Below are 23,187 nucleotides of genomic sequence, written 5' to 3'. Positions count from 1 at the left end.
GCGCTTGCTGTTTGGCCAAGCGAGGCTGCGGCACTGTCGCCTCCAAGAGGAAACTTGTCACCCTAGTGGATCCCTGCAGCACCGCGTGCTCCTTCTGGCCCCTCAGCTGCGTTTGCGGCAAGGAGACCCTCCATCATGCAGGCTCACCTCCAAGCAGCCTGAAGTGCCGGTCTACTTTGGCCTTCGTTTCTGCAGAGAACACAAAATCATTAAAAAAAAAGATAATCAGAACGAATGGAACATAACTTGCTCTCCCTTTATTCCTCATAGCTCACACTAACCAAATAAACTAGCACGAGCTTTAAAAATAATCAAGTGTTATGTGAAGTTACTTTCCTGACGTTGACAGGGGCTAGAAACAAAATGCAGAGTGTCCCCTTCCTTATGCCCTCTGTACTCTAGCTCAGAGCGTGAGGGAATTCTGGACAACTCCGCAGAGCAGGCCCCGTGCACGAGTCACGTTCCCTGGGATGAGGCAGCTCCCGGGATATCGGCCGGTGCCGCGGTGGAGGTACCCCACGGCAGCACAACGGGTTACGACCCGCTTTTGCAAAACAGTGTAAATATGTAACTGACGGGAGAAATCACTCTCCTCCATGCAGGGCTCGCAACATGAAATGGAAAGGAAGGGGTACATGGTAGAAAGACATTCATCAAGGAACAAGAGAGGCTGGGAAAGGTTCCCCAAATCAGGGGACAGTTTAGGCATTGCAAAAGTCACAAAAATGGGACCTTTATTTTCATACTATTAAAACTTCATTGCTTAGTAAGGAGAGCATGCAGTTGGTGTGCATCTCCTCAGTATTTTGAGGGACTGAGTGACTGCTCAGAGAGGTTCTTTCTGCTGCTATGCATATGACCTTCAGAACAGTTTCCACAAGCATAATGATTGGGTAGAAAGATCCATTACACTTGATAGAGAAGTAAGTCCTGACAGTTTTATATAGATAAAATAATGTATAAACTGCCAGACTACCTTGGCTCCTCATAAATCTTCCGTGCGCTAAGTCCTCTTGCAGGCTGGTCACGAGGTGCCGTTCCATAATCGGCAGCGGGGGGAGTTGGAGAGCATTGGAGAGCATTGAGTGCAAGCCCCACGGTTATCGGGGCTGAACTCCCATGTCTCACAGCAGGGAGGAGAAAGCAGCGAGAACGTTTATAAAGACAGAAGGCTCTATTTCTTTTACACAGAAGAGTCCTGCCCATGCAAAGCAACTCTTACAGCAACAAGCACTAATTTCAGATGAGAAATGTATGAAATGTGATTTCTGCAATCACTTCAGCATCTCAAAAAATAGGGATTTATAGCAAGATAAGTATGAGCAAAGGGCCTTTTCACAGATGGAGTATTAACTTATGAGGCAGGGAAGCCTCGGGAGAAGATGCCTGCCAGCTTGGCTCTTTTCCAGGCTGGCTCTGAAGGAAGCCCCGACCTTCCTTCCCTGCTGCCCACGTTGCAAAGAGCCACAGCAACTATTAGGGGAGCCTTGTCAAAGAGGCACCTAGTGAGGACGCTGAACTCTACAAGGAAACACTGGAACTCATTTACAAACAGAACTCAACATTTTTATTCATTGATTGACTTCCTGCCAATTTTGATGTTTGCTATTACCAGAGAAGAGCGTAAAGACACAGTACAACATTGTTAACCAGTTTAGAAGGCTGGAAGGGAAAGCAAATCCCAGTACAATTGCAGGTGACTTGGTGGAGTTTTAAGATTTTTGAACTGATCAGCAATGAAGCAATAAATATCCTGCTGCACTGGACCAACAATAGGACTTTCACTAGATTTGTGGTTTATTGCATTACATTTTGAAACTAAACATACCCATCATCATACATTTGTTCATCAACCAGGCAGATGACATTTTTCTTCATGTGTTAAATGCTAAATGGCTATGCAGTAGCTGAACTAGGACTAGTAGAGGTAGATATTTAATGGGCAGTGCCAGGCAGAAATATTTTTTGTAAAATACTTTTTGCCATTTATTATGAACACTTAGCAAATGTAATATTTTCAGTTAAAACAACACACACCTTAGGAAAGCAATTCTAAGATGCTTTGGATTTTCTAGTAATACTCATCTCGCAGTGTCTTCACAAACCCTTTGACACAGTCCCTTGTAAGTCACCAGTCTCTGCCCTCTGAGCTTTCTGCCATGATGGAGACCCACATACAAAGTCCAGATTTCTGGGAACACCCAATGGCTTTGCTGGTACCACTCGAAGTAAATATGCTTACAGTGTCCTTGGGGCAGGAAGACTGCATTTACAGTACTTACAGCTTCAGTAATCTCTCCCCTAATAATAATGCTACTTGTAATCTAAAAACTCTTTGCAGTCTTCTCCTGCATGGCTGCTTTACCAGTGTCCCTTTGCCATTTCCAACGCTGGCTGTACATTCATGGGCCAGCAAATGCCTGTGCCCAGAACATTAAGCTTGGCAGCTACAGAGGGTAGCTTTCATTTCCAGGAAAATGCAGTCATAATGAAAATGACACCGAGTTTTGTGGAAGTACATGCTGCTTGCTCCTTAAAATAACAAGCAGTTCATAGATGGAAATGGAAGTGTCTTTTCCAAGCTCTGCAACTGTATTTTCCTACACCAGAAACAGCTTCCAGTTTCCAATGAGCTCACCAGATATTCGATTCCTCACTGATATCCCTGATTATTTTGCATCTGCGTCATTTTCCTCCACAGAATCCCAAAGTAGTAGGTTAGAACTTACTGTGCATCAAACAAGCACAAGCATAGCTCGAGCTATTTCACATTTACCAATCGGGTACAAATGGCTTTTACAGAACAAACTTTCCTGGAGCTGGGGGAAGGTAGGGGAAAGATTTCAGCTAGCTAGCTATTCAGCACAGGACATGTACAGAAAACATTTAAAACTACCATAAAAATGGAAAAAATATAAATTATTTTGATTCAGGTAGAGCTGGCTGAATTATTGTATCAAATGTTTTTGTTAGCATTCGTGGCATAGGTCCAAAGTGCACCCATGGCACGTGGAACCACAGCACCACTGCTCCAGCCCTCCCTCAGGCATCGTGCAAGCCAAAATCCAAGGTCTTACGTATCTGAACTTGCTCACGAGATACTGAAATTGTGTCTGCACCTCTGGTTTCTTGATTGATCTCACCCTACTCTCACTGGTGTTTTCCTTCTATAAAGATGACAACAGTCCAGTCTGGCAGAAGAACAAGGTGCTGCACCAACTTCTAGGGTCTACTGTACACTGGAGCAACTCCAGACCTGCAAAAACAAACCAAACACTGAAGAAAGTTTATCAGGCTAATTACCTGGAGCTTTCTCCCTACTTGAGAAGAAAAGCTGAACAGACTGACTTCTGTATTTTGACCAGACACCACACATCTGATTCCTCCTCTGCACATGGAAATACTAAAACTTGTACTGGAAAAAAAAAACGAAAACAAAAACAAGAAAACCTAAGAGCCTCTATATTGTCCTAAAATTAAGGCATTTAAGATGCAAAGGAATGAGTTCCTGAATGGCCAACTGCAGAATATTTTACCTGCTCATTCACACCTATTGTCTTCTTTTGTCTGAATGCTCCAGCTTTCCCAAAGAACAAGGAACACTTGTTGGCACTGCCAAACACTGGAGCTAGCTGAGCACCTCCTGCGTCATTTTGGGTCAATGACTACTTTGAATTATTTACTAACAATTTAAGTTCACTTCTGACACTGACAGTGCTTCCTGTAGTGTGCATTAGCCCAAGCTACAACCTCTGCCTAGGAGAAAGTCCAACTAACTTTTTAAAGACAGGAAAGATATTCATGGCATGTTTCATTGCTAGTGGCTCCATTTATGCTGGAAACATCTTTTAGCCAGGGGAAAACCTGAAGAATTGGACCCACTTTTGCCATTAAGCAGCAAATGTTGCAGGTCCCTGACCACAATGGCAATCCCAGCACGTTGTGATGTCCTTGGTTTGCTTACTGGTCTTGGCAGTCTAGTCCCAGAGACTTCAATTCTGGATCTCCAAACATGAAGGAAAGTTTTCACTGAAAGGCAGAGCACTTCTCCTACTTTGTAAAACACCAATTGTGCTGGATTGTAACTTAACTTCCAGCTCTTAAGCTCCTCCTCAAAGTTGACACTGCAGCTGACAGGAGAGATGTGAAAATGAAGGAATTCCTGTGTCACTTAACCTCCTTTTTCAAGGGAGCTCCTTCCTCAGTTAGTCTCTCATTTCCCAGGACAGCAGTCTTCTGGAAGGGGTTGAGGAACCTTTCTCTACTCTGAAAGCATCTCACAGGCCTAGGGATGCCTTTCCACGAGGTTATCAGGAAGTGCCTTTGGGGGAGATCACAATAGATGGAGGCTTCTGGAAGGTCCACAAAAATATCCTTTCCCACTTGCGTAATGAAAGATAACCTGCCTTCTTGCCTTTAGTTCATCTGCTTCAGCACAAAAATAGGCAGTGAGAAAGTACAGGAAGAAATCCCATTTATAGGCAGCACCCAAAAAACAGAATGAGGAAAAAAGGCTGCTTGATGCAATTCACAATCTGTTAGGAAACGTGAGCATTCAGCGGCCTCCAGCTACAGCGTCAGAAGCAAAGAAAACGGCAGCAATACTCAAGAGGCAAGGCCAAAAGCTTACAGCTTGTGTAGACGAGACTGAGTTGTCTTCAGTAGTTGCAGAAAACATGCAGTCCAAGTATCTCAGGCTGCAGAAAAGACTGAGATCTACACATGCTTAGGACCAGTCATAACTGACAAGACCACTAATTGACCAAAGTCAATTAAATGCTCTAGAAGCATTCTAGCCCCTAAAGGCCTGGCTGATTAAACACACAAATATTGCAAACACAACTTATATTTCCAACATGAACTACAACATAAACATACACAAGGATAGCTAATCACCAAGAGAAAGTGGTACTGAATGCACCACAAAAAATGGATTGCTCTTTCTACAGTTAGGAAACTGCAAACCCCAGCGTTTCTCAACTCTGGGTGTGTGTCAATCACTAAATTCCATGATGTGGAAGAGGAACACTGGGTATGCACTTGATACTCTTAACTAAAACCCTGCAGCAAAGAAGGCACTCACTTGAAAAGCTGTATTTATTTTCTCCTTGGTTTTATGTGATGAGCCTATAAAAACATTTGAGCACTTATCTATATTATTGACACAGTAGACTTGTAGACTGCAGTTGGACGTGGAAAATAAAATTCAACACCACACTGGTGAAACTTAAAAGCCAAGTAGTAAAGCATTCTGTGTTATAGGACTTCCCAGACATTCAGCCTTCATATATAATGCATTTAAACTTAATATATACTCAACATCCACACATCAGCAATGACATTATTAGCATAACTGGACAGCACAACAAGCCAACCCTGAGCTGCACTCTACTGAACTCATTCATTTTCAAAGTACAACAGAGATTGGTTTAAATATTCACGCAATTGTTTTTCAAAACATTTTATTGCATTATATTTGGTACCTTATGTTTGACAAAGGAAATTACATCTGTAACTGCAGGAATAAGAAGCTGGTCTGTTATTGAAAAAAAATCTTGGGCCCCTTAAAAGTTACAAAGTCTTGGGCTTGCCTGAAACAACTGAGCAAGAAATATATTCTTAGAAATGTAGGGCTTCAAGTATTACAAACCTGTGACACTGTGGAAAAGTTCCAGAGGTATCTAAACTGCAGCACTTTTTTTTTTTCTGCATAACGTGAACAAGGCCTGCTGAGGTTTTAAACTATTAGTCTCTTGATCAGTCAAAATGGTAGTCAGGAGTTCTTCTCTTTGCAACTTCAACCCATAGTATGTTCTCATTTTATTTTCACTCTATGTGAAAAATGTATGCTATCTTTCTAATTAGTTGGTGCCACATCACAGTGCATAATTTTATTTGGTTCTTGCATTACAGTTTTAAAAAGTTTGGCCAACCTATGCTGCTAGGTTCGTCTCAAACAGCAACGCTGATTTCCCCCTAGCCCACCCCCCCTAATTTTAGTTCAAATACAGATATAGTTTTAACTGGTTCCTTCAGTTAAAAACTGTGGTGCAAGAACACCAAACTGATCGTGTACAGTGAATTTCAGAGACACAACAAGCTTATTGAACACACTATGTTTCTTAATTCTGCTTGGTATCTGCATGTCCCAGCATCTACAACATCACAAGCATGTTGTAGGTTTTCTCTGTATATTCTGATTCACATTGCATACTTCCTATGGACAGAATCATCCCGTATCAAAATCAGTCAGATGCTAAAGCCCCAACAACTCTTTGTGCTCAGTGAAAGAATCCAGTGCTAAAACAGCATTCTGCTGTCTGAGATAACAGTAATCTCACAAGACAATTTTAAAGTAATATTTCTGCCACACACCTGCTCTGACAGCTATGAGCCTCCAGATTTTATATAAATTAGTTTAAAAACATGGGTAGGTAGGAAAGGATAAGGGTTTTTTTTCTTCAATTTTAGCAGCTTTTAATTTTTAAGAAACCGAACAACCTATATCCAGTAATATGTTAGATATTTTATATATATACTTTGTCAGCAGGATAAAAAAAAGTAAAACTATTTGAAGGCAACTTTTTTTTTCCTTCCATTCTCTGTGTAAGTTAGAACAATTCAGCAGGTGCGTGACAAAAATATTATACACCAGATATGGTCCAATGTTATTTTTTTCCAATAAGGTTGCTCATATTTCATTGGCCAGTTCTTCAGGTTCTGCAGAACTATCTCCATTAACTGTGATCTTCATATCCTCTTCATATCCAGGGGGCATGAAAGCCAAAGCATAAGGGAAAAGCTTATGACAATTTGCTCTGTAAGTTTCAGATGCTTCTTTACAGTCTCCAAGGCTACCATCACATAAAGCTTCTAATACCTCCATACAAGTCTAATTAAAGAGAAAAATAAAGGAGTGTTATAGTTTCTTAAACATTCATCCTGACATTCACAAGCAAGAAGTATAATACTCCAAAGACATACGTATTGGAAGCACTGTTTTCAGGTTTCTATCAAATGACTTTTCTAATTGGACACAAAATGAAAGACCAATTTAGCATGAGTTCAAATAATTCGGTTTTAAAAATCTTGCAAAATCTTGCAAAATCCTTCACTGTTAAGCTTCATTTGAATTAAGTATATTCCCAATGATATGATTTTTAGAAAACGCTCATTTTTGTCAACAAGAGTACCCTTTACTGAAAAACTTACCAATTTGAAACACATCTAAATATCCTAGAGTCCCCAGAGATAAAAAGCACAATAGAGAGATAAAGTGCCAGGGAAACAGAGGAACGAAGAATCCTACCATTGCAATGCCTGTCAAAGAACCTCTTTGGTACTTAATTAAATGTGCTAGACCCTCTCATATTCATGTCAAATAAAATGGGTTGACTAGGGTACAGAAATAGTTTAGAAAAGACGCTGCCTTGTGAGTTCCTGGCTGTTTAACAGCTAGAGCTCTGACAGATGGCAACCTGTTTTAGGATCTTTTAGCATCTTTTGCTATGAGTTCTCTCATGCTTTCTGTTTACTTGTGGCAATAGCATGCTTTCTTTTGCTAGCTAGCTGTTTTCACACCATGTATAGGACAAAGCTACATTAACTCAAACTCACAAAAAGGATGTTAAATGCTTCTGTCCACATGAACCCGTTATACGTTTCTCTCACATGACACAGGCACAACAAGAGTTTCAGCTTATCTCCATAACATGCATAAAATCTCTGTAGATATAATAAAAGTAGTTGTTTACAACTTATAAATGTTTGTTACCTGAAGATTTCTGTTAGTAAGGGATTCATCCAGGGTCATTGCCAGCTCTACTGCTCTTTTCTGACTAGAAGGATCTAAATAGTACATCATTTTGGCAGCTACAGGGGGAGGAAAGAAAAAAAAAGAAAGGTTCATCACTCAGTAGAAGACTAAGTCTTACAATATACACAATCATAAATAAGGATACTAAGACTAACCAAGGGGATACTGAATTCCTCTGTAGTAATTCAAAATTGAGACATATGGAACAAACAGTGCCAGGGCACACACATGGCACGGCTCCAAGTCCCACCACAGAGACGGAACTGAAGGTGTTTTATGTCAGTAAAGATGCAGGGAATGAACTCATTGCTTTCAGTGGCCCCATCCAGGCAGACCAAGCCACAGCAGCAGTGCTGCCCAGATACACACCCCATTTCTCGTGGGCTACGCACTGCAATACAGGATCACTACTGACAGCTGTGGTAATGGGTGCTACCTCAGCTCCTCCTGTCTGGCACACCAATAGTTCTGCATGTTAACTGGCTTGCTGGGTACTCAGCACATTCATACTGGCAGTCAGCCTCTCCAAACACCAGAAAAATACCTCCAGATATCAGAAAGCTTAATCAATTCTGAATATTACTTCACGTACCATGGCTCATACATAATATATCACTAACATTAAACATGTTACCTTTAAGACGTATTATGATAATTCAGCATGTACCAGAAATGAGAACAGGGAAAGGAAAAGTCCCCCAAAATTCCTGAACATCATTGCTGCCGACACTCGGAAGCCACTGCTAGATAAGCACCAAAGAGAGAAGAGGAGAGAAAAAAGACAGAGGCCAAGTACCTGATAACCTATGTGGTAGTGAATCATAGTTCTTTTTAAGGAAAGCTTCATTGAAGTTCTTTGGATTAGTTGCTCCAAAAAGCCGATTCATTTCTTGGTTTAACACTGTTCTAACTGCATCTGGCAGATCCTTACTTTCAGATACTATTAAAGTGGGGGAAAAAAATAAAAAGTGACACTGTCAATCACATATTAAAATAAAGGATTTAAGTATTTGTTGCATTTACATTACTGGTATAATTAAAAAATAATAATCAAATGTCAAAGGAAGTTGCATGAAACTAAATAAGGTAAATACCTGGAAGTAGCTAAAAAAAGCTTAACTGTGACAGTTTTCTGATGCTTATAGAAATCCAAAGCCTCTTCACAAAAGCAAACTTTTCCCACCCTACTGATTAGTCTATTAGGTCTAAAGACTGAGGTCATAAAAATACGTCCTCATATGGATCTTGTCCCTACTTCCACACAGAAAAAGTGGTCTTTGGGACAAGGAAAGAGAGAATCCTTCTAATTGCCTAACAAAACAGCATATGATTCTAACTTCCACCTTGTCCATTGACAGAGGTTGTGAGCACAGAAGCCACATTTTTCATTCTACTGTTGCCACGCCACCTCTGCAATCACCAGTGAGTTCACTCCTTCAGAATGATTTCAGAGGCACATCCTACTCCATATAGTCTTAAAAAGACTTAAAAAGACTAACACGTGTTGAAATAATTACTAAATCTAGCTGTAGTCATAATAAACATACCTAATTTTAAAACACAAGTCTTTAAAAAGCTTTCCCATATGCCTAGTAAATATTTTGAAAGAATGGTGCTAACAGTCTGAACTAAAACCAATAACTAAGTTAGGTATCGGCTGGAGGCATGCACAGATGAAGTCATATCATATACGTACCACTGCTGAAGAGATGAATCATACACTCGTGAAGCCAAGGATGACTAGAATCAATAGCAAATGCTCTCTTCACAGACTGAAGCATCAGAAGGAACTTCTCTGGAAAAAAGGAAAAAGAAAAAAAACAAACAAAAAAGGAGGGTCAAATACTATAGCTGGAACTAACTGTATTCCATTTTACTGTATTTAATGTTTGAAATTACACTAATTTGAACAAATTAAAAGCAGAGCATACTACAAAAGCCATTATGTAATACTCCTTTAACCAGTGAATTAAACTTTTCAAACCAGTAAGAGCTTATATGTTCAAATGTAGTTAAGGCACAGTATTTAACTGATACCAGAAGAATTCAAAAGTCAAATAATTCAAAATTCCACTTTTCATAGCAACTGCATGTCATTTCTAAATTTACAGCATACAATTTTGTCAATGTTTTTATTGATAATCAATTATAGATTAAAACAAGCAAGAAGAATGCAAGTTGGAGGAATTAATTCTACAGTCTCCTGGCTCATGGATTTAAACACAGCAAAGAAATGGGATAATCACCAAATGATTCAAACTTCTGATTCTTCACAGAACGCTGACAGCTAGCATGCCTGTCCAAGGAAAAGTTATATGCATCTACAGGCATTGACCGCTTACATTCATCAATGTTTTGATGAAATTCTAATAAACAACTTTAAGAAACAGAATTTACTTTCATCAGTCTTCTCACCTACCTTTTCGGAAATAAATCTCAAAGGCAAAAAGATGCGTCTCTATTTTGTTCTTCACTAAATTCTTCAGGGGCATTAAAAACTTAATGGCTTCTTCCAAAGGTGCTTCAACCTACAGAATCAAAGAATCATCACACAGCTAAGAAACAAACTTAAACCTACTGACTAATTCTCCAACAAGAGGAATTAGTTGTTTCCAATTCTGTATCGGATCAGAAAGAATTACTCAGAAGGCAATGCACAAGTTCTACAATACAAACAACAGAGGTGTTCACGACTACTGTGTGCTAATAACTGAGTCTCTCAACTCAAGCTCCAAAAGGTTCCTGAAGGCTGCCAAGATACCAACCGCACCTCATTTAAAGAGGTTATAGTAACTGTAACTCATTTGAAGAAGCTTGAGGCAACTATATATTGACCATGGTCACTATGGCTCAATTGTTATAATCCAGTAAGAGGGCTGCTTTATTAAGAGGGCACAAATATTTCTGTGCCAAGACTCTTTATAGAAAGCTCTCCTGCATTTAGAGATGAAGTATAATTAGAACAAGAACCATCTGTTGTCCTTATTTATGTCTTTATAAAGAGAGCTACTCTCTAGGAAGAGCTTACAAAACTTTGTAGACAATGCATGTCAATGACAACTTGGTACCATTAAAACAACATTATTTGCACTGCGTAAATAACTGAGTTGAAGACAATGATGGACACCTTGTGTAACTCTCAGTTAATCACATACTTTAGCAGTTTCCATAAATTATTTCAATTATTTATACTCACAAAGTCATAATGGCATGCATTAGTTACAACTGCATACAAAACGTACTTAATAGTACATCAACCAATCAAGTCCAGGTGTAACTTTTCCTGGAACAGGTTTGCAGGTGACCAATTTGAAAGAGCCTTCAGACCCTGACCAACTGAATCTGGAGAACTCAGTGTAAAGTGTTTCTGATAACTAGGGAAGACTTGCCAGAGGGCTGCATTATACAGCCATAACCATTTCCCTACAACCCTGGCAGCAACTTGAGGTTTCCTGGGATATCCCACTACCTGGGATGTCCACCGCTCCAGAACTTAATTGCTGTATGTACTGTAGAGGCAGCTACATTCCTAATTTGCACCATAATGAAACTGCCTTTGCTAGCAAGCAGCAAGCTAAACAATGGCAATGCTTCAGACAGTATCTAAACAACTAGAGCCAGTTTCTATGAAGCCACTTGCTTCCTGGCTATATAATGAAGTTCACTCTTGATGATCTCAAATATAGTCCCCCAGGGCCCAATAATAGCTGTTATCCTTGTAACATGATGATACTGAATACTGAATCTATCAGTACTTAGCTACTATCTTACAGCTATTACTAGAAATTCATTTTTCCAGTCTATGTTTTTCAAGCCCATTCTATATTTTTTTTTCCAGATGCCTTCCTGCTCCTTACAGGCACAACATGTATCACAAAAACAGTCTTCTGCATCATCTCCCTCTTACACATCTCTACAATCTTAATTCAAACCTCAGATCCATCTCATCCTAGTCTACTGCAACTTCTAGGCAGACTCTTTATCCTTTTATTTGTTTGCAAACAAATACTGTTAAAGCATTCAGTTTCTTGGTGTCTCCTGTTGGCGCTCTCTCTTTTCCAGATTGCCTGTGCTCATCTGAATCAGAAATTCCTGTGGACCCGGGGAGTGTAATGATATTTATTTTACATACAGAACAGAAAGACCTCCATCTGCTTAACTAGAAATAGGATATAATCAGCAAGCTAGTGTGGTTCATACATGAAGAGAATGCCATCTGTAGCAAAGTGCTTATGGCTTCTGGACTGCTGCCTTTGAGAATGAGAAGCAGCAATTTCATCACATTTTTGACAATCTATCTGAACCATCCTAGAAACTGTCCTTCAATTTTTAAGACATGCCACATGTTTGTTCTTTGAATGGCTTCTCTTCACATGTTATCCGGCTGGCTTTCAAATGCCGTCCATGTTCATAGTAACTTCTCTAAACATTTGACTCTTATTCAAACCAAATGCTTAATATTACATTAGCAAGCACCTTTGCCAGTTTTTCAGGGATAAGTTCTTCTTTCGGTCCTCCAATTTCTTCATCATCATCATCTTTCTTCTTTTTCTGATTCCTCTGTTGCTTCTCTTTCTCAGCATTCTTCTTCTCCTCCTCCAGCTGTGCTTTCTTCTGAGCTCTTCTCTGCTTATTCCGTAGCTTCTTTAGCTCCTTGTCAGACATATTTGCTGTAACCGGCAAAGGGTAAAACACAGACTACGTTGACTTCTAACATTATCCCACCTCAACCAGGTGTCAGTTACTGTATTTATTTTTTAAAAAGTTTACTAACTAGTAAGAATTTGTTTACTAACAATATAAAAATTGGACAGTCTATGATAGTGCTTTGTAATTCACACATTTGTGAAATGAGGGCAACAGAAATTAGAACAACAGTATGACATGCTGAAGAACCAAACAATCACCACAACTTCACAAACATAGTGCCAGGAGTAAAAAGTTCACACCACTACCGTTTGACTTATGCCTTAGGAATTACACAACAGGAAAGTTAAGTTTAATGTAGTGATTAAATGGTTTAACAGAAATAAGGTGAAATAATAATATTTTGGCATAGGCAGTCCCATTTTGCTTTTAATGCCCTGTAGACATCTTAAATTTTTAATTCACATTCAGAATGTCCCTCTCTAGTTAAAGCACAGAGAATTGATTTGAAAAGCATCATAAATCAGCTACAAGCAATTCTATTACATTCCCACTTTTCTTGATATGAACTTGAAGCTATATAAATGAACTGAGATGGTAAATCTTTAAACTTGACAAATTCTTCTTGGAGGATTCAGATGCCTCTGTTCATACCATGTAAGGTACCCCAAGCCATAATCACTTAAGTTGTTCTTCAATCAGAAGATGGACAGAGAAAAGAAAAAATAACATTTAAATCCTTTATAACATCAATAACAAAAGATGACATGATTTATGTGGCTATCAGTTGGACCTCTGCATACTGATGAGATGCTGAGGGAAAAGCAAAAGGCAGGGGAAAAAAAAAATCACTCCAAGCACATCTTCTTTGGATGATTTCTTCATGGATCCACCATGAGAATTCAATCTTTTCTCAGATATTTTCATAACAAAAACATAATTTTGCCCAGAGTATTCTGTACCTGCTAGAAATATGTTTATAACCACCCACACAAAATATATAGCTGCTTTTTAACACCTAGATAGACAAAGATATGTATTAGTTTAACTTTCAATACACTAATCTTGCAGGTCCAGGTACAATTTGTCCAATTAAAAAGCAAACAAACAATAAAACTAAAAAATACATACACGACACACGCACACGTTACTTCGGGGGTCTGTCAAATACAAGAACACTAGAACTCCATAAAATTAAAATATTCACTAATCAGTGAAGCTACGTACACAATAAATCCTGAGATTGAAATACCTGTATCAGCCTCGTGTTCTTTATTTTCATCTGTTAGGGGATTATCATGAAGTTTCAAATATATCTCTATGGCAATTCGTGCAGCCTTGAAGTAAAAGGGGTGTTGTCGAAGTACATCTTCTAATTTTAACAAGTCCACATAAGACCTAAGTGTAATCTTCCTCATACAGTAAGTGTGGAAGTCAAACTGGTCATCTGTAATTTCTACAAAATGCTAACACAACAGGACATTACTTAGCAAGCATTCACATTTGAAAAAAGAAGCACCTCATTTTATACATATTTTCATTAAAAAAGTATGGAATAGTTTCTATGAAAGACTTCTGTTTGACATGTAATAAGGAAAGTGTACGACTGAAACAACCAAAAAAAAACTAAGTAAAAAGCGAGGGAATTCTCAGGTTTGAACCAAGATCTGCACAGTTCACAAGCTCCTTAATAGTAACCACTCTCTGACAATTTACAGGTTACGGAAAAAGGTTGTCATTGGTGCTGCAGTTAAATAGCAATTGATTTTTTTTCTTCTATGAACTTGTCTAAGTTTTCAGTTCATACCTCTGACTTCCATAAAATACTGTGAGAACAAATTCTATTCTTTAATCACATGTGGTATGAGAAAGTACTTCCTTTTGTTTAAGATATGCTGCCTCACTGTCACCTGATGTCCCCTTGTTTTTTTTTTTTTTTTTTTTTTTTTTTTTTTTTTTTAATACTGAAAAGTCCTTCCCTTCTTCAACTTCTCCCTGTGTTTTTCCTAATCTGTTGCTGCCTGCCAAAGCTGAGTATGGCAATGTGACAAGCTAATCACACCCTCTTATTGTGGAAGGTATTCCATAGCTCATGTTTCTCCAGCTCATTTTTTAAGGAGGTGACGGGAATCAAGTATGATATTCAAATGTCAACAGTATTATAAAATTATACAGTGGCAGGAAAGTATTTTCTGTTTTATTCTCTAGTCTCATAATAATTCCCAACAGGGTTTGCCTTTTGACTGCTACATAACACGACGGCTTTTGCAGCACTGTCTATAATATATCTAAGACTTCTTTCCAGTGCGGTAATAACCAATTACCACTTATGCATATACTTCATACAATCTCTCCTTCCAGTACATGCTAAAAGTCATTTTTAATGAGGGAAAAAATATAGTTTAATCAATAACCCAGTATTCAATAGGAAACAAAGTCTCTGCAGGGAGCATACTTATGAGCATACTGTTAAAAACAAAATATATCGGCACAGTAAACTTAAGCAAGCGTTTCCATCCTAATCAGCTTAATTAGATACATACTCTCTCAATTTCATGGCATTTTTTAAGTGCTTCTCCAAATTTATTCATTGCCTTGTAAGCTTGTGCACACTCTGTCTGAAACCACATGCACTGCATTTCATTCAAGTTCTCTACTGCCGAGGTTCCTTCCTGAAAGGACAGAACAGTGTTATCAAAAAATATATCTCACTCAACTTGTTAACTGCTGTTTCTTGCATCTCACTTTAGTTTAAAGCACGCATCAAAAGGCCATTTAAAAGGTTGAATTTCAAAACTGGATTCTTGCATGTTTGAGATTGCCATATTTCAGGTTATTCCTTAATATGGCTTTTCCGTGCGTTTGCACACTGACATAACTTATGAAGTCCCACATATCCACTGAAGTTTTTAGTTCCTCCACCCAAAACACTACCTCAAGCAAAGAGCAAAACAGAACGGCAAAAATGGATGGCTTATTAATCAAGACTTTGAAGTAAATATATATATATATATATATATATATGTATATATAAAGTAACTAAAAAAATCTGCTGTGTTCAACTGTTTGGGAGTCAGAAACATTTAAAGAATAGTCAGGTGGTGGCCATTTACCTTATTCTCTCATATTTCCTCCTCTTTAACATACCAAAGGCATTCACTTGGTGCTTTTCTTTAATTATGCCCAAGTTATATAATGCTCTGCAGCATGAAGATAAATGGCAGAAAAATTCTAAGAGGTGGCCTGACACTGGCACCTACAGGAATTGTTACTGGAACTGCCACTTGTTTTTCCAGAAACTTGCTGACTGAGCTAAGCCTCAAAGCAACTGACAGTAGCAATAGGTCATTTCCTGAACAATCAGCACTACTGAGCAGGGCTAGAGCAGTTTGCAGGTGGTTTGCTGGCCATGACGGAAGAGCGAGAGCAGGGAACTTCTCTTTCCATTTCACATTCTGGAAATCACATGGCTGCAGTGGGCTTGTGCTGTCCTCCCACCCATTGGAAAATTCTTTGGTTCTTCCTTCACCAAGAGAATGGTGCAGACAGGTCCAAAATTCATTGGATATCCTTTTTAAAAAGGATCCCTTTAACGAAGGCAAGTTACTGACATCAAGGATCAAAAAGATTATTAAAGACCCCAATTGCTTGTTGCTGTTGGGACGTATGAATGATATGGCCAGTCCTCAAAGCCAATCATTTGCCAGAAAAGACTGAGTTGCCTGCTTTCACTTATGAAAATTAGGAGCAGGTAAGATGAATAACCCTTGTAAAAAGATAACTAAGCTTTGAGACCATAAACCAGTAAGAACAGATTTCTGCAAAGATAAAAACTAATGCATCAAATTAATGCTATTTTTTAATGCTAGTTAAGTGATCATGGGTAAGCAGCAACAGGAGATAGAAGATGACAAAATGTGAAGCTTCCCTTCATTCCTATTAAACATGGCCTTAGCAGTTAGGTCTTATTCATAAAAGGATGACATCTTGCAAAACCTTTCAGCCCCCAGCTGCACAGAAATTCCATTACAGAAGAAAACTGAATAACCTATCTTAAAATCATTTTGAACAAAACATGAGTGATGAGGAACTTTATCAGATGTTTTAAGGGTCTTAGAGAATCAACCGAGTCTAAAGAAATCTCAAAAATATTTTTTCGAAGTGCTTATTTCTAGAAAGGATATAGTGTATTCTTCCTACCTAGCAAAGAGATCAAAATCAAGTTTTAAATGTTAAGTTGCCACTTAGGGACTATGCAATTAGGCTTATCAAAGAGTAATTCTAAACCGCTTTTTTTTCTACTGTTAGTGAAGCAAGCCATCATAGCTGCCATAAAACAGAACTTAAACAATCAGAAAAGTTAGATCATAATATGAACAAAATATGCCATGGGACACTAGATCTACATATTATTCAAAAGAACTACAAATTGGATAAAACCAACCCTTGTAAACTTAGAGCACATTTCTTCTGCTTCTTTAATGAAGTTTGCTTTCAACATATATTTTGCACATTTGGAGTTGATAAATCTGTCTGCTGTGTCCAAAGCCTGAGCCTCATCCATCCACCTTGCAGCTTCTTTAATATTTCCAGCATGCTTAAAGAGAAAGAAATTTAAATATAAGCTCAATAATTAGAAACGTGTATTTTATCCACTGCCTGTTCGATATGGTAAGTACATTTTTAGACCTTCCTCCATTATGGAATTACAGGCCTTTTAGAACTAGAAGATTCCCCAAAAATGCCTAACAGACACTTTGGTTAATCCCTACTGACAAATTTTTAGTATTTTAATAGTACATAGCGTATAGTATTTTATTGTTCATGACAAAATAATTACTGGAAAGCATAAGCAGTGGTAAAGATCCTGGCATATATAAATAAATCTTCTGGTACAAAATAACCCGCTCTGATCACTATGTTAAACAAACTTACCTTATAGATTTTTGCCTTCACAAGAAAGAGCTCTATTAAAGTGGGAGTACTTTCTATAGCAGCATTTATATATTCTAGCGCCAGGGATGGCTGTCCAATTTTATCATAATGTTGAGCCAAGTAGTACTGGACCCAGAGTAAAGTGGTTGGAGGTTCTTCTTTACCATCATCTGGAGAGAGAAAGACATTGGGCTTTTTTTTTTTTTTTTTCCTCCCCTTATGGTTTATTCAAGCAACATGCCACAAGGAAAGTCTTATGAAGGCAGCCACTGAAGTTAACTCTGTCTTTACATCAGACCCCAACACAAAACCTGCAAGTGCTGACAAACCCTCAAGTCCAGACAAGCACCAAACCCATATTTTGCAAGACCTGAGCACTTACTGTACTCCTCCCATTTCCTGATTTTAAGGGAAAGAAAACATGGGTGGATGGGTCAGCAGGGAGTTGCAACACGTCCCAGCTAATCCCCTAATCTGCACAGGCAAAGGTGCAGGAATCCAGTGCAAGATGTAGAGCACATGTGCCCAATAGTACAGATACAACTCGACACATTCGACATCTACAAAACATTAATTCCACAAAAGTCTTGGCAGCATTTTATTCATTACTTGTTTTGGTGAGAGTACAGCCTGGAGCACTGCTAAACACAAAATGACGCACAGTAATAGGGCAAGTATTTCAAGTACATTCAACATTTCTGTTTTCAACCAAGAGATTCAAATATTTTTTCAAACAAAACAGTCCCTTTCTATTCCAAACCTTTAAGGAGATTTTCCATCTCTACTTTTGACAAGTTGTTACTATTCACCTAAGCATATCTTTACATCACATCTACAGAAAACGCTCCTATATGCAAGTCAATGCTAAAAGGTAGCTTTGCTTCAAATCAAAAATATTAAAGTCTTAAAAATTAAGTCAACTTCACTGCTTAACTATGACCACGATGCAAAACACCTTTGGGGGCAGGGGAGGAGTGATGGTGGGGAGGTGTTAGTCTTTCCAAAAGGTTTTATTATTTTTTTTTTTAATGCTTATAATATAAATTCACTGTGCAATTATACTCATTTAGCTATTTTAAGGTAGTGGAAAATTGTTCGCTTTGACGACAGAAAATTTTGTTCAAATAAATAGTGAATTAAACTGAAATCAAAACATCCCATTTCCTTAAATCGGGAATGAATGCTTTTGGATGGCTCAAAAATATTTAAACAGACACTACCTAGTTGTATTGTAGATTACAGCATTAAATTGAGGGAAAGTTAACAGGCAACTTAGATGACAGTTTCATATGGAAACATCACATTATTGCTTCTGCAAATGGAAGCAGCCTTTTACAATTTCAGGGAAAATAAGCTTAATAATTAAGATCAACCTGAAGAATTTTAATGTACAGAGTCATTCATGCTATCCTAATTATTACACTATTACACTATTATAAATGGATTACAATATTTTATGACCTTGTTTTACTGAGATTTTATGCAATAACTGTTTTTACTTCTCCTTCCCCCCCCCCCCTTTTTTTTCTTTTTTAAGAAAATTTCTGTTATAAAACAGTTGGGCAAATGACTAAAAGAAACATCACAAACCCATAAACTCCCAGAGAAGAAACTAGGGAGGCTAGATTCAACACACAAAGCCTTACCACAGAACAAAATACCACAAACCATATCACAGAACAAAATAGGTGTCCACATACCACAGAACAAAATACTACAAGCCATACCACAGAACAAAACAGGAACACGGAAAACGGTATTTTTTTAACTCTCAAAAATAAACAAAATACCACCCCACCAAATCCAAACCAAGAAAATTTGGAAAGCTCTATCATACCAAACCAGTATTAATTTCTTCTTGCTTCAGATTGCTGCAAATAAGCATTATTGCCTAATTCTGAATTTTGCATTTTCCTGAAGAATGATAAACTTGAATCTTGAACTTTTGAACTCAAATCTGCAAAGAGATAATTACTCTTCTGGATCCAGTAAAGCATTTAGAGCAAGGAAAGAGATTTTGAATATATGTGTCGAATGCCCAGTTTTAAGCAACTGTGGTTTGGTTCTGTGCTTTCAGAAAAAGAGATACAAGAGTATCTTCATTCACACATTGCTCACAGAAGGTAATATTTCCATAAAATATTGTTTTCTTAACACTCACCATTTGGGTTAAATAACCTGCAGCTTCTTAGAGAGGTTTCATAACCTACCACAAGCTCTTCTATAATTGCCACCTATATGTGTAAGACAAGACAAAAAAAAAATCTCTGAGTAAGATGGTATTTCACTTTAATTTTAACTATTTAGTGTAACCCAAACTAGTTGTTCTTGGCAAAAGATTTTCCTATATTCTAAATTACAACACATACACAGAAATGCACTTGACCTCACCTCTCTTTTTAACTAATTTAGAGAAAATATCTCTGTGTTAACACTCGAGCAGCTAATAATTAACAAATGATTTTTTTTTAAAAAAAAACAATACTAACTTGGCACAAGGCTATGCATGTTTGTATTTGATTTTCCTAGACATACTATGTCATAACACACAACAGTGCTGACAAGAGTAAGCACTGAGGAAAACTTTCTCTCACTTCCTTAATGCAAGAGAGTTCAAGCAAAAATCTGAATAGTTTTCCTACCTTCTCCTTGTCTTTGTATAACGATCTCAAAGTATTGAAGACCGGCGGACAACCTTTGCTGAAATTCATCCTTAGAAACTTGTCCAGACATTCCTTAAACTTTTCACCTTGAGAGGAAAAAGACCTGTTGATTTTGTTTTATCACACATTACTTATCAATTCTAGGCTGTTTATACTGTCAAAACAAATATCTATGAAGAACATGAGTGTTATTTGCTATCTGCTTGTCAAAAATGCACTTACCTGACAAAAAGTTTAATGGCAATCTTCTTGGAACTAGTCCTTTTGGGTATTTAGTCCAGGCCTCTTCATAGATCTTTAGCCTTTCCAACATATTGGCTGGAATTGAAATGTACAATTTATTTTTTTCCTTCCTTTTAGGTATAATGTGGAGGGGATGGGAAAGATATGCAAAATAATTATATCTAGTTAAAAGAAGTCAGAATATATAGCAGTGTTGTATATACTTCCTAAAGAACATTAATTTCCATTCCATTTTTTGAAGTTGCACTAATAAATGATTTCAAGCATTCAACGCCTGTAAGTTCTTCTTCTAACAGTAGTTATGACTGCACGGCTACATAAAAAAGCTAATGTACGGATGGACGTCTGCCTTAATGCTGTGCTGAACTCTTGAACAAAGAACCATTCAGGAGAACTGAACTTTTCTTCTGTGTTCTTAATCTTGTGTTGTAGGTGGCAGTTTTTCTTTTGGACAAGAGAAAAATTCTTAATTAAAACTAAGATTTTTTCTTCTTTAAATCACGCACAATGAGATTATATTGCATTTTTGTTGTTCTGGTTTTAAATCAGATACTGTAAAAACAATTCAGGAAATAATTCTAGCCTTCCTTAATAAAATATACACACAAAACTCAGAACTTGAATGGAAACTTCTTTAACTAGCTTTCAATAAGTTCACCAAATTTTGATACATATCAAGTGCTGTTTGTTTAGAAATAGCTTGCTTACAACAATCTATCAAATCGTTACCTGGTTTAAGTGCCTTTTCTAGGCCTTTGTAGTAGGCCCAGTTTTCAGGATTCCTTTCTTGCAAGCCTTTGTAGACTTCGGCTGCTTCTTCAAGCCTGCCAAGTTGGAGCAGAAGTTCTCCTGTGTAAAATGCAAGAAGTTTTAAATAAAAGAATCAGGAAAACAAAACTATGAAATATTAACCACTCTATAATAAAAAAAAAGAAAAAAAGAATCCTTAATGTCATCCAGATTCTAATTTCTTAGAAACAAATCATCACTGTGGCATCACAAACTGGTTGACAGATACGTATCTCCTCTCTATGCCACATAATTGCCATATGCAATTTTGTAAAAAGGCACTGCTACCTACAAATAGGCTCACTTAGGCACTACAGGCAATATTAAATGTCAGGGAAAAGATCAATAGTTCTCTCCCTAATAACGACAGAATCTGGGATATAAGCCTAAACTCTTCCCCTGAGGGGAAAGTTAGCTTTGCTAATTTAAACCTAACAGTGAGAAATACCAATGCCATTTCGAGCACTACTCAGTTGTATTTCATTCCCAACGGCCTTTGTTTGTACACTGAATATGCGCAAAAATAGTCATTTATTAGCAGGCTTTTCTGTAGGATGCATAATATCTAAGAACAACATAAAGCCCTGCACCAAAACAAAACAAAAATGGTAGTATCCTGTAGAAAGTGAGCAGGCTGTAAAAAGAATACCTTTTTCCCCCAGTAGTTTCCTCCAACTGAAGCCAAAAAAAAAAAAAAAAAAAAGTACTATGTCCAAAACCCAGCATTCCTACAGCCATTACTCTGTATATGCACACCAGGTCATCCAGTCACAGTGAGTGGCAGTGGGGAACAGTAATCCTCCCTGAGGAGGCTCCTGCATCCACACCTCTGCCCCACAGACCAGGGGCTCAGTTCCTGCGTTGTTCTTGCAAGACCGAGATTACTGTTACTGGGAATGTCTTCCCTGACACAAAAAAGCCAGTTATTCCCATCACCATTTTTATTGCTGAACCTGGACAACAGGAAAGGACTACTTTGTTTTTCCTCTTTTAAACTAAGTTTAGGTTCTTAAAGATATAAATGGGCTTAATAGTAAGGAATAAATTGACATTAAATAATTCAGGGGGAAAAAAAGTATCATATTTCTAAAATTATTTTATCTACGATATTCATTACACAGAAATATGCAAGTACACAAAACAATACTACTTTCTAGAAGTAATTACCTTTAGTTTCTTCAACAGCCAATTTATCACAGATCTGCTTTTCATAGGTACAAAGATGCTCCAGAGCTTCTTTATACAGCCCTGCCTCTCGGAGGACTTGATTTTGATAAAGCAGCAGTTCACTGTACTCATAATCCACTTTATCAGGTGATGTCTACATAGGAAAGCAAGACGCACAAGAATGATCATCCTTCTCAAATGCACTTGAAATTTAATCATTTTGAGTAAAGACACTGCACATCACAACGGAAAATACAGAGCCTTCTTTCTGGCTTAAGCAGCCGCCCACATAGAAATTCCATGTTTTCCTCTTACCTGCTGCGTCTTCCTAAATTCCTCTAAGATTTTTGCTGCCATTTCATAATCTTCCAGCAGATGGTAGGCAATAGCATAACCAATCCATGATGCTCGCTGTGCAGGTCGGAGCTGAAGCAACTGGTATCTTGTTTCCTGCAAAAAAGTAGCTACTAATTTTCTTGATTCAATTCTGATGCACTGTAGAACTCACTAAGCAATACTCTGTTCTCTGTATTCAAACACTTAAGGAATGTCACTAACAATTAGTTTTATATACGTAGCAATATTATATATAACCAAGAGGAAGAACAGATGTTCTTGTATTTTCTGATTAAGAGTAAATATAGCCCTCACCTATTATTTCCAAACGAAAAGACTGAGGAATCAGACTAATTTATAAAAGTACCACGCATGTGCTTTACTCATCCTACTGTTCATGAATAGAATGCAATTAAGGATTTTTTGTCTGATCTGCAAAAACATTTATGATATATTGATCCATCGAACTCAATTTGGAAGTGAATTAAATCATTACAAGTGTTTTGGGACAAATTAATCATGAAACTGTGTCCCCATTCTTTGGTGAAAGAATAATTACAGCTCTAAGATGTAACAAATTTGCTTGGAATC

At 37.7% G+C, this 23,187-nt stretch overlaps 1 protein-coding gene across 1 annotated transcript in view; it reads right to left on the bottom strand.

The window, feature by feature from the left end:
* Positions 1–5,445: 5,445 nt before the first annotated feature.
* The window catches only part of NAA15 (N-alpha-acetyltransferase 15, NatA auxiliary subunit), a 35,403-nt gene continuing 17,661 nt past the window's right edge, over positions 5,446–23,187 (bottom strand). Inside the window, exons 5-20 of the mRNA XM_088526542.1 lie at positions 22,576–22,710; positions 22,261–22,414; positions 21,034–21,153; positions 20,284–20,379; positions 20,041–20,147; positions 19,560–19,632; positions 17,399–17,568; positions 16,908–17,060; positions 15,007–15,135; positions 13,716–13,929; positions 12,293–12,486; positions 10,236–10,344; positions 9,513–9,611; positions 8,613–8,756; positions 7,775–7,872; positions 5,446–6,892 (exon numbers count right to left, since the gene is read on the bottom strand). Coding sequence (XP_088382668.1) covers positions 6,692–6,892; positions 7,775–7,872; positions 8,613–8,756; positions 9,513–9,611; positions 10,236–10,344; positions 12,293–12,486; positions 13,716–13,929; positions 15,007–15,135; positions 16,908–17,060; positions 17,399–17,568; positions 19,560–19,632; positions 20,041–20,147; positions 20,284–20,379; positions 21,034–21,153; positions 22,261–22,414; positions 22,576–22,710 — 2,196 coding nt within the window. The 3' untranslated portion in view covers positions 5,446–6,691. The remainder of the gene's footprint in view (positions 6,893–7,774; positions 7,873–8,612; positions 8,757–9,512; positions 9,612–10,235; positions 10,345–12,292; positions 12,487–13,715; positions 13,930–15,006; positions 15,136–16,907; positions 17,061–17,398; positions 17,569–19,559; positions 19,633–20,040; positions 20,148–20,283; positions 20,380–21,033; positions 21,154–22,260; positions 22,415–22,575; positions 22,711–23,187) is intronic.

The sequence above is a fragment of the Tinamus guttatus genome, unplaced genomic scaffold (assembly GCF_059628265.1).
Source record: "Tinamus guttatus ecotype Peru unplaced genomic scaffold, ASM5962826v1 Tinamus_guttatus_pri_ptg000247l, whole genome shotgun sequence".
NCBI classification, from domain to species: domain Eukaryota; kingdom Metazoa; phylum Chordata; class Aves; order Tinamiformes; family Tinamidae; genus Tinamus; species Tinamus guttatus.
Note: the sequence above shows the minus strand (reverse complement) of the source record. Positions and strands in the feature narration are given on the sequence as shown.